The 15,155-nt window shown below is 35.3% G+C and overlaps 1 protein-coding gene and 1 non-coding gene across 2 annotated transcripts; one reads left to right on the top strand and one right to left on the bottom strand.

Moving 5' to 3' along the window:
• Nucleotides 1-3,726: 3,726 nt before the first annotated feature.
• On the bottom strand, nt 3,727-4,368 carry LOC120255514. Its single transcript, XM_039263327.1, has 3 exons — nt 4,156-4,368; nt 3,838-4,086; nt 3,727-3,771 (listed from the first exon to the last, which is right to left on the bottom strand). Exons 1-3 carry the CDS (start codon nt 4,366-4,368, stop codon nt 3,727-3,729), a joined length of 507 nt encoding a protein of 168 aa, XP_039119261.1.
• Nucleotides 4,369-5,440: 1,072 nt separating this feature from the next.
• Nucleotides 5,441-5,546, top strand: LOC120255515. The gene has a single exon (XR_005535027.1). It is a non-coding gene; the product is annotated as a small nucleolar RNA R71 (small nucleolar RNA).
• Nucleotides 5,547-15,155: the final 9,609 nt, after the last annotated feature.

A 15,155-nucleotide genomic window follows, 5' to 3' on the forward strand; every position in this document is an offset into this window, starting at 1 on the left:
ATAATTTTTCTACATAGTTACCTTTTTTCTCTCCTTTTTTTTATTCTCTCTTTTTCCACAGTTAGTAGCTTTCACACTTCCCAGGAAGCAGCCCTCTCTCCCACTAGGGCATACATTCTGTATCTGACTCGTAGGGAACCACTATGCACTACAAAGGAGGTAGCTCTTTCTGCTATTAATATATCTTATCTTGGAGCAATGAAGTAAGTACTGATCATACCCCCATTATAAAACATCACTCCCCAGACAAACATAAGGTGCAAGGTAAATCCAGGAGGGACACAAGGTAGGGTAAATACTCACAGAGCAGTTAAACTATCGAGAGGGAACAAAAGAATTACTAGTCTAGCATATCATGTTCCTAGACAAAAAAAACTCCAACAAGTGCAATGCCTTCAAAGATCAACACTAGCATGTGTACAAGATACAAGCACCCCTAAAAAAAATTTTACAAATAGATAATATAGTAACATAGTATAGTATAGTACAAAATTCTCGATAACGTGCAAGGAAAAGGCAAACCTACATTCACTCCTAACACTTAAAGATGTATATTGTCATCAATGTGCACATGCATACACAAGAGTAGTGATATATAATAAGAAAACAAAAATTAAAAGAGTGTATGGTCACTAGTACTCCCCTCATTTCTTAGTTTGGCTGACCAGGGTGATAAAGTTACCCTTGTCCAAGCAACACATTGTGCAGGCCAGAACAACACTCGATCACCTCAAACCCTGATAAAACACAATTGGGATAGTTAAATACATAATAAACAGAACTATACACTGCTGTAAAATAAAATCCACTAATATCAGAAAGTAGAAAAAGCAGTAGGGTAAGTATCCCTTGCTGTGAAAAAATGTACAATGTACTGAAGAAAAGTACAAATGTGGTATATAAAATCAAAATGGTGGAGTCTGGCAAGGAAAGTATGGCGTATATGATCAATGAAGTACTAGTGGTGTCGGTGAAGCTAGAGGAGAATCCGACACTACTAGAGATGCAACGGTGGGTGATGTAGGCACCGGAGTGGTCGAGGGCTCCTAACACTGTAGGTGCACTAGGTTCTATCGAAGTAAACCCTCGATCCTCACTTGACCCTCCTCGATATAGGTTAATCTCTCCTCAAGAGCTGATGGAGCTGATGGAGTTGGTGTGGTAATCGTAGGAAGAGGAGGAGGAGTAGCAGCAACAGTAGTAGGAGCTGGAGCTAGGATCGAGGGAACTGCGGTGGCGGTGGTCTCTTGAAGAGACTCCTCATTGTCCAAAGACTCAGAATCGGTCCCATGAACTACCTGGTATTGCATCCCATGGGGTGTGTTCTGTCGCTCAATCATGAGCATGGCCCAAAGTGTGGTGACACTGAGCGGCTGTATGGCGCCTACGAACGATTGATCAGACCAAGCCCTCGTGCAAGCCTAGTAATGATGGAGCAAGGAATATGGCCGCCAAGCAGGGGTCCTAAGACTGATATCTCAACTAGCAAGCTAGCGCATGGCCGATGTGAATCAGCTCTCTAGGTACCGCGCTCCATAGGAAATACAAGTCACTGAGGTTCATAACCCCCATGCTATGTCCTCTCCTAGTCAACGTTCGAGATAGGACGGAGTGGAGATACTTGAAAGTAGGACATCTTAGGGCAGACCACTTCGAGGTCTCACAGATGTATGTTTCGTGGCCACGAAGTATCTCGAACCAAGCCTGATCAGCACTTACGTGGACCAATAGGTCGACATGGAGCTGGGATTGTGACTCGGTAAAAGTAGCCACTCGTTCTTTTCCATTGCCGCCTTAGTTTGATGTTTGGTTCTAGCGACACTCCACGTCGATGAGCCCCATCGCCATAGGGAACTCCATGTACAACATCATGTACTCCACCCTGGAAGCTGATGGTCTCATGGTAGCTGAGGCTGATGATTGTCCTATCCAGCTCAAATGAACTCATCACCTCTAATGTCAGTTCCTAGAAAGTTGGCTCTCGAATGCCGAAAAACTACTCCTAGCCCTTTACTAAAATAAGATGTTGTACCTCATCGGTGAGACCCTATGCTCTTGAGAGTTTGCTAATCAATGACCTAACCCTCAACATTTCTTTGATCAACGAGCCTCCTATAGTAGGCTCTATACTCAAGACCCTAAAGTATGGTAATGATGACTGAGACCGCTCTATGACCATAATAGTCTCACAACTCTTGTTACCAAGGCTGTGATATCTCTTTCGATTGTTATAATGGGTACATAACGGTTCATTATGTGACTCAGCAGCTCAACTGTGCACTATGCTAGGGCCACCACGGGCACACAATGCACGTGGTGCGTCCATTGTGTCTTCGAGTGGAGCAACGGTCAGTTGACAACGGCTTCCTCCTGTTGCCAGGTGTTGCCGAGGTGAGATAAGTGGGAAATATCTAATAACGGCCTCACAACTAGTGGATAACACCCATTGTGGCTCATCTTTCCTTTGTTCTATTTTTAAACATAACGGTTATTACAACGACCATTGTTCATTGAGGAACGACAGTTGTGATGCCCGACTATGGTGAAAATTTTCTATACATTGGTCTAGTTCGATGGAAATTTGCATAAAAACATTCACCAAGCATCATTAAACAATTTCATGCCATTTAAACATTATAAAATCATGATTTTAAAGGTCTGGAAGGGTTCTTATGAAATTGGCCGAAGAGATAAAGTTTTCCACTGTGAGAATCGAGTGGATGTGATGCTAAATATAGCGGAAACAAGCCCAAGCTCTTCGGAATCACTAGTCAAAGATCAGGGAAGGGTCTCCAGTAAAGTGGAAAAGAGGGAAATGAGTTTTGGGTGAGAAAGGCCAAGAGTCGGCTATTGGTATCCCTATATCTCCCCATAACATGGGCCTAACAATGGATGTTGTTCATGCGATCAGTCTCTTCGAGGTACCACGGCCGTTATAGGCCCATTATGGGGTCGTTATCAACTTAGTTGCGGCTAAAGAATTTCTAAGTCTTACCAAAAGCCGTTCTAGGGCTCGTTATGTTCACCACAACTAGACAACGGCGCGTGGTAAAGCCATGCCAGACCTCTAGAAAATCTAGAGCCACAACATGCTCTATGGAACGGCCGTTATAAATCACCATGGCCTTCACAACGGGATCTATAATCCCATTGCATACTCACTTAATTTTCTATAAAAGTCTATCTCTCTGCTTGGACATCATAATGGGTATAATGGGTTTACCATACCCATTGTGATGCTCATACTGAAAAACTAAAGATTTTCCCTGTGTAAAAAGGCATGATAACAATTACTATTGATAGTACCAAATTCCCCAATCATATTTTGCTCATAAAGTTCGGTGCAGGTGAGCCAATTTCACACTTTCATATTAATTACCACTTTCTATATTTTATTAACTACGAATAATATTGGAAACTAAGAGTAAGCAAACTAAAGCCTAGAAAATTACTTAGGCTGCCTCCAAAGAAGTGCTTGTTTTACGTCACAAGCATGACGTACTTGTCCTTACCTCAAGATGGCTCTGATAGATTACTTGGACCATGTAGGAGAGCCTTTCCTTCATTACCTAATTTGAAAGTATTGGAGTTTGTTACCTCAATAGTGTGATCCTCTTTAAGTTCTACCTTCCTCCATACCTTCTTTGTTGATGCAGCTCTCACATTGCTCCCTCTATTGTTCCTTTGAAGTTATGGCTTTGCTAGTTGTATCTGTCCTTCCCAAAGCTACTCCTCTAGATAATTATGAGGAGGGTTCACCATGAATACATCCTGCACAAAATCATATAGAGAAATATCAGGCTCATTTGCAAAATAACATTAATCATCTTGGTTTACTGAGTACTTCATAGCATCGGGAAGTTGGTACACCACTTCTTCATCTCCTACTTTCAAGGTCATCTTTCCATTTGTCCAATTAATGAGGGCCCCAGATGTATTTAGGAAAGGTCGTCCGAGAATGAGTGGGGTCTCTACATCCTCATCTATGTCAAAAATTACAAAGCCTATGATGAAGACAAGTTTTTCCACAGTTACAAGCACATCTTCCACAATTCCCCACAGTCTCCTTACTGATCTATCGGCCAACTACAAGGTTATTCTTAACAACCTCAGCTCTCCCAATCCAAGCTTTATATATATGGTGTATGGCATTACGTTTATGCTAGCTCTGAAATTAGTGAGTGTGTTTTCCTCCACATCATCACCCAATAAACATGGGATCACAAAGCTTCCAGGATCTCTCAACTTCATCGATATCTTTTTATCCATGATTTTGGAACTATTCCCATTGAGAGCTACCATGTCGACCTCTTCCAACTTCCTCTTGTTTTTTAGCAAATCCTTCAAAAATGTGGCATACTTCGGCATTTGGGACAATGCTTCCACTATACGGATGTTCATATTTAGTTGCTTGAAGATTGTCATGAATTTCTTAAACTGCACCTCCTCCTTATTGGCTTTTAGTTTGGAAGGGTAAGAGAAACTTGGGTTTTGTATTCTTGAACTATGGGTCGAGCTGGTGATGACCCTTTTGGTTCTTCCTCAATTGTTTCCTTTTCCTCCTCTATGGATTCCTTTGAAGTACTATGTTTCCTGAACTATGTTTCCTGAACTATGTATTCTTGAACTATGGGCTTTGTATTCTTGAACTATGTTTCCTTTTGGGCCTTCTTGTAAGGTTGCCCACTCTATCGCGATACTGGGACCCTGAGTGGCCCTTGCCTAGATGGTCTTACCACTGTGGAGTGAGATAACCTTAAGTTGCTCCCTTAGGTTTGATTTAGTGTTGCTTAGGAGTCTTCCTTGAGGTCTTTCAGTACTAGCTCTTGCCAACTGTCAAACTTGATTTTCCTAGTTCTTGATTGATGCTTGAACATTTTGTAATGTCATACTAACCTCGTCCATTCGCACATTATTACTAGCTATTGGGACTGGTATCGGTAGTTCTGTTACTGACCCTAACTTTAGGAGAAGTTAGGATGGTTCTTCCACCCTTGGTTACAGGGTGCTACTATACAGGTTATTCTGGTTCCTCTAACCTCCTGCTATATAGTTAACATGTTCCATACGAGCTACTGTTGAGCTTACAATTGGGCATTGAGATGCTATATGCCCTTATCCACAAGTTTCACAAAACAAAATGGCCCTAGAATTCAAGCTGGCACCCTGACTATTGCTCACAAGTAGATCCATCTTTTGTGTGAGTGCATCTACTTTTACTACCAAAGAAGTATCTGAGCCTATCTCATGTAGCCTAACCACCCTTGGCTGTCTCCCTCTTGAACTCAAGTGTGATTCATTGTTTGCCCTATCTTCGAATAATTATTCTGCTTCTTTAGGATACTTATTACTCAAAGATCCTCCTACTGTGGCATCAGTGATCTACCTAGTCTTGTTGTTTAGTCCATTGTACAAAATTTGTAATCTCATCCATAAACTAAATCCATGATACGGGCACCACCTAAGAAAGTCCTTGAGTCATTCACGTGCCTCAAACAGTGTTTCTTATTTTCCTGTTTAAATGCTGAGATCTCCTACCTGATATTTGTTGCTTTACTTGGTGGCAAGTATCATCCAAGGAATTTCTCCACAAAGTCGTTCCATGTCTTGATCGAGCCCGGTTCTAGGGAAGTAAGCCACCAGTATGCCAAACTTCTCAAGCTGAATGGAAAGAGTCACAATCTGATCTCCATCACTGTGCTTATCTTGAATGTTGAGCAGATCTGCAAAAATTTTAAGTGATAGGTATTTGGGTCTTTATCCGCTAAGCCATCAAACTGACAGGAGTTCTGAATCATCCCAATATGCCAGCTTTGATTGCGAAGTTGTTAGATGCTACTACTGGGGCTTGCACACTGAATTCTTCCCCTGTAAACTGCGGCCTCTCATGCTCCAACAAAGTTCTTCTTTGTTCATCCATGGTTGCAAATTTTGTGCAGTCACTATCACTATCAGCTTCTACAACTGGCCTCTTCCGGAGTCTCCTCAACAACGTTAGGGTTCTCTCTTGTTCGCTGCTTCCTTCCACTAACTTTGTGCGATTAGCTCTGGTCATGAACAGTCACCTGTAAAAGAGAGTAAGAGCAATAACTCTTCAATGTTGCATGAGTATAATAATAGTATATTATTAAAAATAATTGGCTAAAATACTAAGCTACAAGTTTTCCTATAATCTCCAGACTATGTTCCCTGGTAACAGCGTCAAAAACATGATAGACGCATTATGGGTGTCTAAATTATGCAAATATATAAGGATGCAAGTATGTAATTAATACTACAATTGGTTCATTATATAGCAAGTATGCGGGTTATTAAATAATACCTCGTGGGTGAACACGAGGGTCGTATTTCCCCAGGAACGATGAGAGGTTCCTTTTACTTTCTTTTTACTTAATCACTAGCCTAATCATTTATGCTTTTTCTTTATTCTACTTGTATAACACTATTAAACAATACAATTAGAGACAAAGTTAAGCACACTTAGAAGAAGTTGGGAGTATGTATTATAAGTATCTTGATTATTAATTATCATAGGTGTTAAGTGTCAATCGTGTTCTAGGCTCGAATTGGGGGAATTCAAAGGCCTACTAGCCCTAATAAGCCATGAAGACTAGGTCTAAACTACTAGGAACTTAAGATGGAATCTCTTCCACCTCAGCCTCCTAGGTTTGCTTCAGTGCGGGATTCCCATGAGAAGAGACCAATAAGACCCTAAGGCTAAAGGACAATCAAAGGCCTACTATGTTTATCTCTCTCTTACTTTTCATATTCCTAACTCTTATCCCCTCCAACCAAACACCTTCATCATTATCATCTTCTTTCCTCCTCTTCCCATTCCCATTCCTCCCTTCTTATCATTTCCCCTTCCCATTCCTATTCCTCAATCCAAATGCCCCCAAATGTCCATGTGAAAGGAAAAATGCAAACAATACATTGCTATGTAATCTTTGGGACTCACTAACCTCTATAAAGAAAAATTCAATATTTGAAATTTTTGTATATTGAAATGACTCAATGACCACATTTATATAAACACTGAAAATGAGAAGCAAAGCAACTCTTTATGTTTGTTGCAGGAATTTTGTTTTGCGTTGGCTGCACAATGGTGTGCAAATCTTGTCATGATAAATGTTCAAGCCTGAGAGGAGCATAAATTTAATGCTTACTTTTATACAAACATATACACCAAAGTAACCACAACAATGATTCCACATTGGCACAAGAGAACAATTTGATTTGACAGTGACAACATTTAATAACAATGGTTGGAATAGCTATTTTTTGTGACTACAAAATCCCACAAAATTGTTAAATGTTATATGACCACAATAATAATTATATTTTTCATATTAACACAAATAACAACAATTACAATCTATTACAACAACATTCAACACCAATAACATTTGACAAGGTATTTAAACTTCAACAATTAATGCGGTCATTCGTGTGGTATATGTAACTAGTAATGTGCTAAGCAAATATCTAAGCCATAATGAAATAATGTCTCTGATACATCTAAACAATGAGTAGAAGAGTCCTAAATGTCCATGCGAAAGGAAAGTGCAAACAATACATTGCTATGTAATCTTTAAGACTCACTAACATCTATAAAGAAAATTGCAATATTTGAAATTTTTGTATATTCAAATGACTCAATGACCACATTGAAAATGAAAAGCAAAGAAAATCTTTATGTTTGTTGCAAAAATTTTGTTTTTCATTGTTGCACAACGGTGTGCAAATCTTATCACGATAAATGTTAAAGCGTGCTAGGAGCATCAATCTAATTCTTACTTTTATACAACCATATACACCAAAGTAACCACAACAATGACGATACCTCCACATTGGCACAAGAGATCAACATTTTGATTTGGCAACGACAAAATTTAATGACAATGGTTGCAATAGCTATATTTTATGGTTACAAAATTGAACAAAATTGTTAAATGTTTTATGACCAGAAGAAAGAGATCAACATTTTGATTTCACAACGACAAATTTAATGATAATAGCTGCAATAGCTATATTTTATGGTTACAAAATTACACAAAATTGTTAAATATTTTACTACCATAAGAACAACTATATTTTCATATTAACACAAATAACAACAATTTTAATCTATTACAACAACATTCAACACCAATAACATTGGAAAATATATTTAAGCTTCAGCTATTAATGCGGCCGTTCGTGTGGTATATGTAACCAGATATTCAATTGGAACATTTTCATGACTGAGTTTGATACACTGCTGTGTTTTGCACAGTATCAGCTTTGTTTTTCCAAAGATCATATGTCCAAATATGGTTTGCACTTTTTCCTTCATGAAATTTCAATTTTGCAGAAAGTATTGACCAAATGCAATTGAATGGGAAAAAACAAGGTTTATTGGCATGAGAAATTCATAACAAAGAATGTTTATTACATGCATAATAATATGCTATGCAAATATCTGATCAAAATGAGCCATAATGAAATAATGTCTCTGATACATCAAAACAATGAGTAGAAGAGCCCTAAATATTCATGTGAAAGGAAAAGTGCAAACAATACATTGCTATGTAATCTTTGGGACTCACTTATCTCTATAAAGAAAAATGCAATATTTGAAAGTTTTGTATATTGAAATGACTCAATGACCACATTAACATAAATACTTAAAATGAGAAGCAAAGCAACACTTTATGTTTGTTGCAGAAATTTTGTTTTGCATTGGTTGCATAATGGTGTGCAAATCTTGTCACGATAAATTTTGAAGCGTGCTAGGAGCATCAATCTAATGCTTCCTTTTATACAAACATATACACCAAAGTAACCACAACAATAATGATACCTCCATTGTTGTTATAGATTGTAATTGTTGTTATTTGTGTTAATATGAAAATAAAGTTGTTCTTATGGTCATAGAACATTTAACAATTTTTGTGCGATTTGTGTAAACTATAAAAATGTAGCTATTGCGAGGGAATTGTTATTAAATTTTGTCATTGTCAAATCAAAGTGTTGTTCTCTTGCGCCAATGTGGAGGTATCATCATCGTTGTGGTTACTTTGGTGCACATGTCTCTATAAAAGTAAGCATTAGATTGATGCTCCTTACACACCATTGTGCCACCAAGGCAAAACAAAATTCCTGCAATAAACACAAATAGTTGATTTGCTTCTCATTTCAACTATTTCTATTAGTGTGGTCATTGAGTCATTTCAACATACAATAATCTGAAATATTGCATTTTTCTTAATAGAAGTCAATGAGTCCCAAAGATTATATAGTTGTGTATTGTTTTTTTTCCCCATTCGTATGGATATGTGGGCTCTTTTACTCATTCTTTTGATGTATTGAAGATATTCTTTCATTATGGCTCATCTTGGTCAGATATTTGCTTAGCACATTACTCTTCATGTGATAAACATTCTTCGTCATGAATTTCTCGTGACAATAAAAAGCTTGTTTTCCCCCATTCCATTTCATTTGGTCAATACTTTCTACAAAATTGAAATTTAATGACGAAAAAAATGCAAACCATATTTGGGTGAGCAATATTTGAAAAACGAAATATGATACTGTGTAAAACTCAGTAGTATATCAAACTCGATCATGAAAATGTTCCAATTGAATAGTTTCTTACATATACCACTTGAACGGCCAACCTTGTGAATCGCAAAAGCTTCAATACCTTGTCAAATATTATTGGCGTTGAATGTTGTTGTACTAGATTGTAATTGTAGTTATTTGTGTTAATATCAAAATATAGTGGTATATGCAACAAGCTATTCAATTTGAACATTTTCATAATTGAGTTTGATACACTACTCAGTTTTGCATAGTATCATCTTTGTTTTTTCAAAGATCATACGTCCAAATATGGTTTAAATTTTTTCCTTCATGAAATTTTAATTTTGCAGAAAGAATTGATCGAATGCATTGTAATGGGAAAAGAAACAAGTTTTGTATTGTCACAAAAAAATTCATGATGAAAAATGTTTATTACGTGCATAGTAATATGCTAAGCAAATATATGATCAAAATGAGCCATAATGAAAGAATTTCTCCGATACAACAAAAGAATGAGTAGAAGAGCCCTAGATGTCCATGCGAAAGGAAAAACGCAAGCAATACACCACTTTGAAATCTTTGGGAGTCACTAACTTCTATTAAGAAAAATGCAATATTTGAAATTTTTGTATATTGAAATTTTCAATGACCACATTAATATAAATATTAAAAATGAGAAGAAGCAAAGCAACTCTATGTATTTGTTGCAGGAATTTTGTTTTGCATTGGTGGCAGAATGGTTTGCAAATCTTGTCACGATAAAATTTGAAGCATGCGAGGAACATATACGCCAAAGTAACCACAATAATGATGATACCTCCACATTGGCACAAAAAAACAACAAGTTAATTCGACAACAACAACATTTAATAACAACGACTGTATAGCTATATTTTATGACAACAAAACCCACAATATTGTTAATTTTTTTACGGCCACAAGAACAACTATATTTTCATATTAACACAAATAACAACAATTATAATCTATTACGACAGCATTCAATACCAATAACATTTGACAAGGTATTTAAGATTTTGCAATTAATACAACCGTTCGCGTGGTATATGTAACAAGCTATTTAATTGGAACATTTTCATGATTGAGTATGATACACTACTGAGTTTTGCACAGTATCATCTTTGTTTTTTCAAAGATCATATGTCCAAATATGGTTTGATCTTTTCCTTTATGAAATTTCAATTGCATTTGATCAATACATTCTGCATAATTGAAATTTTATAAAGGAAAAAATGTAGACCATATTTGGCGTATGATCTTTGAAAAAATATAGATGATACCGTGCAAAACTCAGTAGTGTATCAAACTCAATCATGAAAATGTTCCAATTCAATAACTTGTTACATATAACAGCCACATCAATCCCAAAAGCTTGAATACCTTGTTAAATATTTTTGTTGTTGAATGATATTGTAATAGATTGTAATTATTGTTATTTGTGTTAATATGAAAATATAGTTGTTCTTACAGCCATAAAATATTTAGCGATCTTGTGGGATTTGGTAGTCATAAAATATAGCTATTCTAGCCATTGTCATTAAATTTTGTTGGTGTCATATCAGATTGTTGTTCTCTTGTGCCAATATGGAGGTATCATCATTGTTGTGGTTACTTTGGTGTGTATGTTTGTATAAAAGTAAGCATTAGTTGATGCTCCTCGCATGCTTTGAAATTCAACATTTATCCTAACAAGATTTGCACACCATTATGCCAACAATACAAAACAAAATTCTTGCAACAAACATAAAAAGTTGATTTGCTTATCATTTTAAGTATTTCTATTAATATCGTCATTTAGTCATTTTAATATACAAAAATAAGAAATATTGCATTTTTCTTAATAGAGGTTAGTGAGTCCCAAAGATTATAGCAGTGTATTTATTGCATTTTTCCTTTCACTTGGACATTTAGGGCTCTTCTACTCATTCTTTTGATGTATCAGAGATATTCTTTCATTATGGCTTGTTTTGATCAGATATTTGCTTAGCACATTACTATGCACGCAATGAACATTCTTCTTCATGAATTTTTTGAGAGAATAAAAAAATTTTTTTTGTCCCATTCATTGCACTTGGTCAATACTTTCTACAAAATTGAAATTTCATGAAGGAAAAAAATACAAACCATATTGGGCGGATGATCTTTGAAAAAACTAAGAAGATATTATACAAAACTCAGTAGTGTATCAAACTCAATCATAAAAATGTTCCAATTGAATAGCTTATTATTTATACCACACAAACGGGTGGATTAATCACAAAATCTTCAATACCTTGTCAAATTTTATTGGTGTTGAATATTATTGCAATAGATTGTAATTGTTATTATTTGTGTTAATATGAAAAATACAGTTGTTCTTATGGTCATAAAACATTTAATAATTTTGTGTGATTTGGTAGTCATAAAATATAGCTATTGCAACCATTGTTATTAAATGTTATCGTTGTCAAATCAAATTGTTGTTCTCTTGTGCCAATGTGGAGGTATCAGCGTTGTTGTGGTTACTTTGGTGTATATGTTTGTATAAAAGTAAGCATTAGATTAATGCTCCTCACATGCTTTGAAATTCAACAAGGGATAATAATGGGCACACCAATTTATTATGATTAAAATCGAAATAATAGTTGTATTTTACTACATATTTCTTCCAACAAAGCTTTTTTAGCAATAGAAACTGTAAATAAATTACTTGTTGTAGCATGAGAAAAATATACTAAATATAGTGAGTGATTTGCAAAACATTATAGATGAGATTGAATTTAGTTCACACACAAATAAAACTTTAGATACAAATTTTAGAAAAAGAGTAAAACTTAAAAATCGAAGTAGTCTAAACAACTTCAATATCATGAATTTTGTATAATATTTTTACTATATGGAGGATGAATTATTTATTTATAGGTGAAGTACAAGAAAATTCCTTGTGGTTTATGACTTTTTAAAAAGTAAGGACATTTTTTTTTCTAATTCTATCACATGTGGTTTCTCATATTTTCAAAAAAAAAAAAAGAAAGAAAAATCGTCAATGATATTAACTTTTTCCTTTTTGACAGAAGTAAAATTGTCCATTTATGTAAAAAGCTGCCACGTGGCATAAAAAATATTTTTCAACATGATTTTGTTTCATTTTTGGAATTTAAGTTTTTTTGTTAGTGGGATTTTTTGAGATATATATATATATATACATATATGTCATATAAGTTGGGTTTCAAATGAAATGATGATTTTACCCATGTGAGTTAACACTGTTGATGGCTTTGTGATGGATTTTTCTCTATTTGCAAATCTAGGAAAATACATGTCATAGAATCAGAACAAACTTCTATTCTTATTTTGCAAAAGTCGAAAATCACTAGTTTTTTTTTTTTGCAAAGTAAAATTTTACTTTTACTTTGCATTTCTCAAAATTTTAAGTATTTTTCCCCACTTTAATTCCATTTATTTGTAGTAAAATTATACAACCACAAAATTAAACTTTTTCAAAAAAAAAATTATGGTAACTTTACATTTCTAGGTGCTTCGTAATGTCATTTGGTCAATAATAAAAATAAATTTTGCATACAAATTTTAACACTCTACACTCTTTTGACCAGTTTTGGATTTTTTTTCCCATGTGTGCAACACCTTACTCCTCGTCCGACGGAAGCACCGCCTTACTCATTCAAAAATGAGCTCTACATTAAAAAGAAATGTTAAGCTTATTCTCAAATAAACATATGAGATAATTAATCATATCATAGATATAGGTCCCATCAAGTTAAAGTGGCAAAAATAGAAGTATAAGAGCTAATTCACATTGAGATAAAATGTTTAATTTTTGTTTAGATTGAATATAGCCAAATCCAAACCTCGTACAGACTTTGTAATATATAACAAAATTAAAAAAATAAATATAAAAAATAAATAAATATAAAACAATAAACATAATAATATACATAGGCAAATAAAAATTGATTAAATTTCTCTTTAATTTTCTTTTATTTTTTTCTACTTAATTCTAGCATGATTTCGCATATTAAGACGTCTCCATTAGGTGCTTGTGAATATAGGTCATCATCTAGTTACAAATCTCTCTATTCTCCGCTGATAAGGGATTTTGGGCTTCAGTGAGGAGAGGCGCCCGTCATTTGCTTTCTGGGTTTAGGGTTCCAGAGGTGGAGCTATGTACAACAAGATCGGCTTTGCATACTGCTCGGGGATCAAACATCAATGGATGTATCGAATCTAAGAAGTTCTTCATGAAGCCCAAACAATCCTCCATCTCCGTCCCGCCTCCGTGCGCCTCTATCTCCGATCATGTTGCCGAGAAGGCCAACAAGGAGATCCTCGAGCGTGATCGAAAGCGCCCCATCGAGCTCCGCCTCATCGGCTCGAGGAAACTCTCACTGACCGGGGGCACACCCAAGCCGAGATCGCTGAGAAACTTCAAGAAACTCGCGCTGCCCTTGAGGTTGCCCCTCTCGATCACCCTTCTGAAAATGAGGTGATTCTTCGTGCTTGATTCACGATGGTGTTGGTTGAACCAATAGTCAATCTTTTGTTTCTTTTTCTTTGTGAATTTCATCATGGTTTGTCTGATTCATTCATTGAAATGGGGGTTTGTGGTTGTGTTTGGATTGATGGAGGAACTCATATCAGGAAAATACTAGAAAATAAGGTTACAATATATCTTCTCTATTTCTAATTGCATTGATTCTATTGTCTTTCTAATGATGGAATCTTTATATATGTTTAGTTAGGGTTTCTTTTTTTGAAACGAGCGAGAACAATGGAAGCGATTCTTTCTACTTGATTGATGATGAGCTTTGTTGAATCAATGTTCATTTCTGAGTCTAAGCATGATCTCTTGGTTTTGTGATTCACTTTTTCAATCAGGATTTGTGGTCGTGCTTGTATTGGTGGATAATATTAGGAACATATTAGGGAAGCAAAAAGATGAACAAACCCTCTATTTTTAATGGTATTCATTATTCCTTGTTGAGCATTGAATCTATTGTCTTTCTATTTGCTAACTTTGATTTTTTTTTTTCAGATATTATGTGTTTTTTTATTCACATGTTCAATTTTGGTTTGTTGTTTGCCTTCAGGGAAAGCAATATATTAAGAGAAGATAGAAAAGAAAGAAATCCTACTTATCCAAGGATAGATCGAGGAAAAATTTTTTTGTTAGTGATGAACTTTCATTATCACTCAAATAACTTTTACTCACTATCTATTATGCTTTTAAAAAATATATATGATGTTCAGCAGTTTTTATGACATGTCTTATTACAATAGGTGATAGACGTTTTTGTCACTTATTATATGATGATCAAGGGAATGTGATATCTAAAAATTTTATTTTATGTTTAGTGACAATTTATAGCATTTTATGACTGACAATTCATAACATTTATGACAAATTGTCACAACTTTTTGTGACAAAAATACACGCCATAGATGATTATAGACATTTTATAGTTTTGTCATGTACAAGTTATCATTGCACGGGTAATATGTAAAATGCGACATTAGCCCTTTACCGACAGAGTGAAAAAGATGTTTAAAAGTAGTGATGACTAAAAGTCACA

The sequence above is a fragment of the Dioscorea cayenensis genome, unplaced genomic scaffold (genome assembly GCF_009730915.1).
Source record: "Dioscorea cayenensis subsp. rotundata cultivar TDr96_F1 unplaced genomic scaffold, TDr96_F1_v2_PseudoChromosome.rev07_lg8_w22 25.fasta BLBR01001040.1, whole genome shotgun sequence".
In the NCBI taxonomy this organism is placed as follows: domain Eukaryota; kingdom Viridiplantae; phylum Streptophyta; class Magnoliopsida; order Dioscoreales; family Dioscoreaceae; genus Dioscorea; species Dioscorea cayenensis.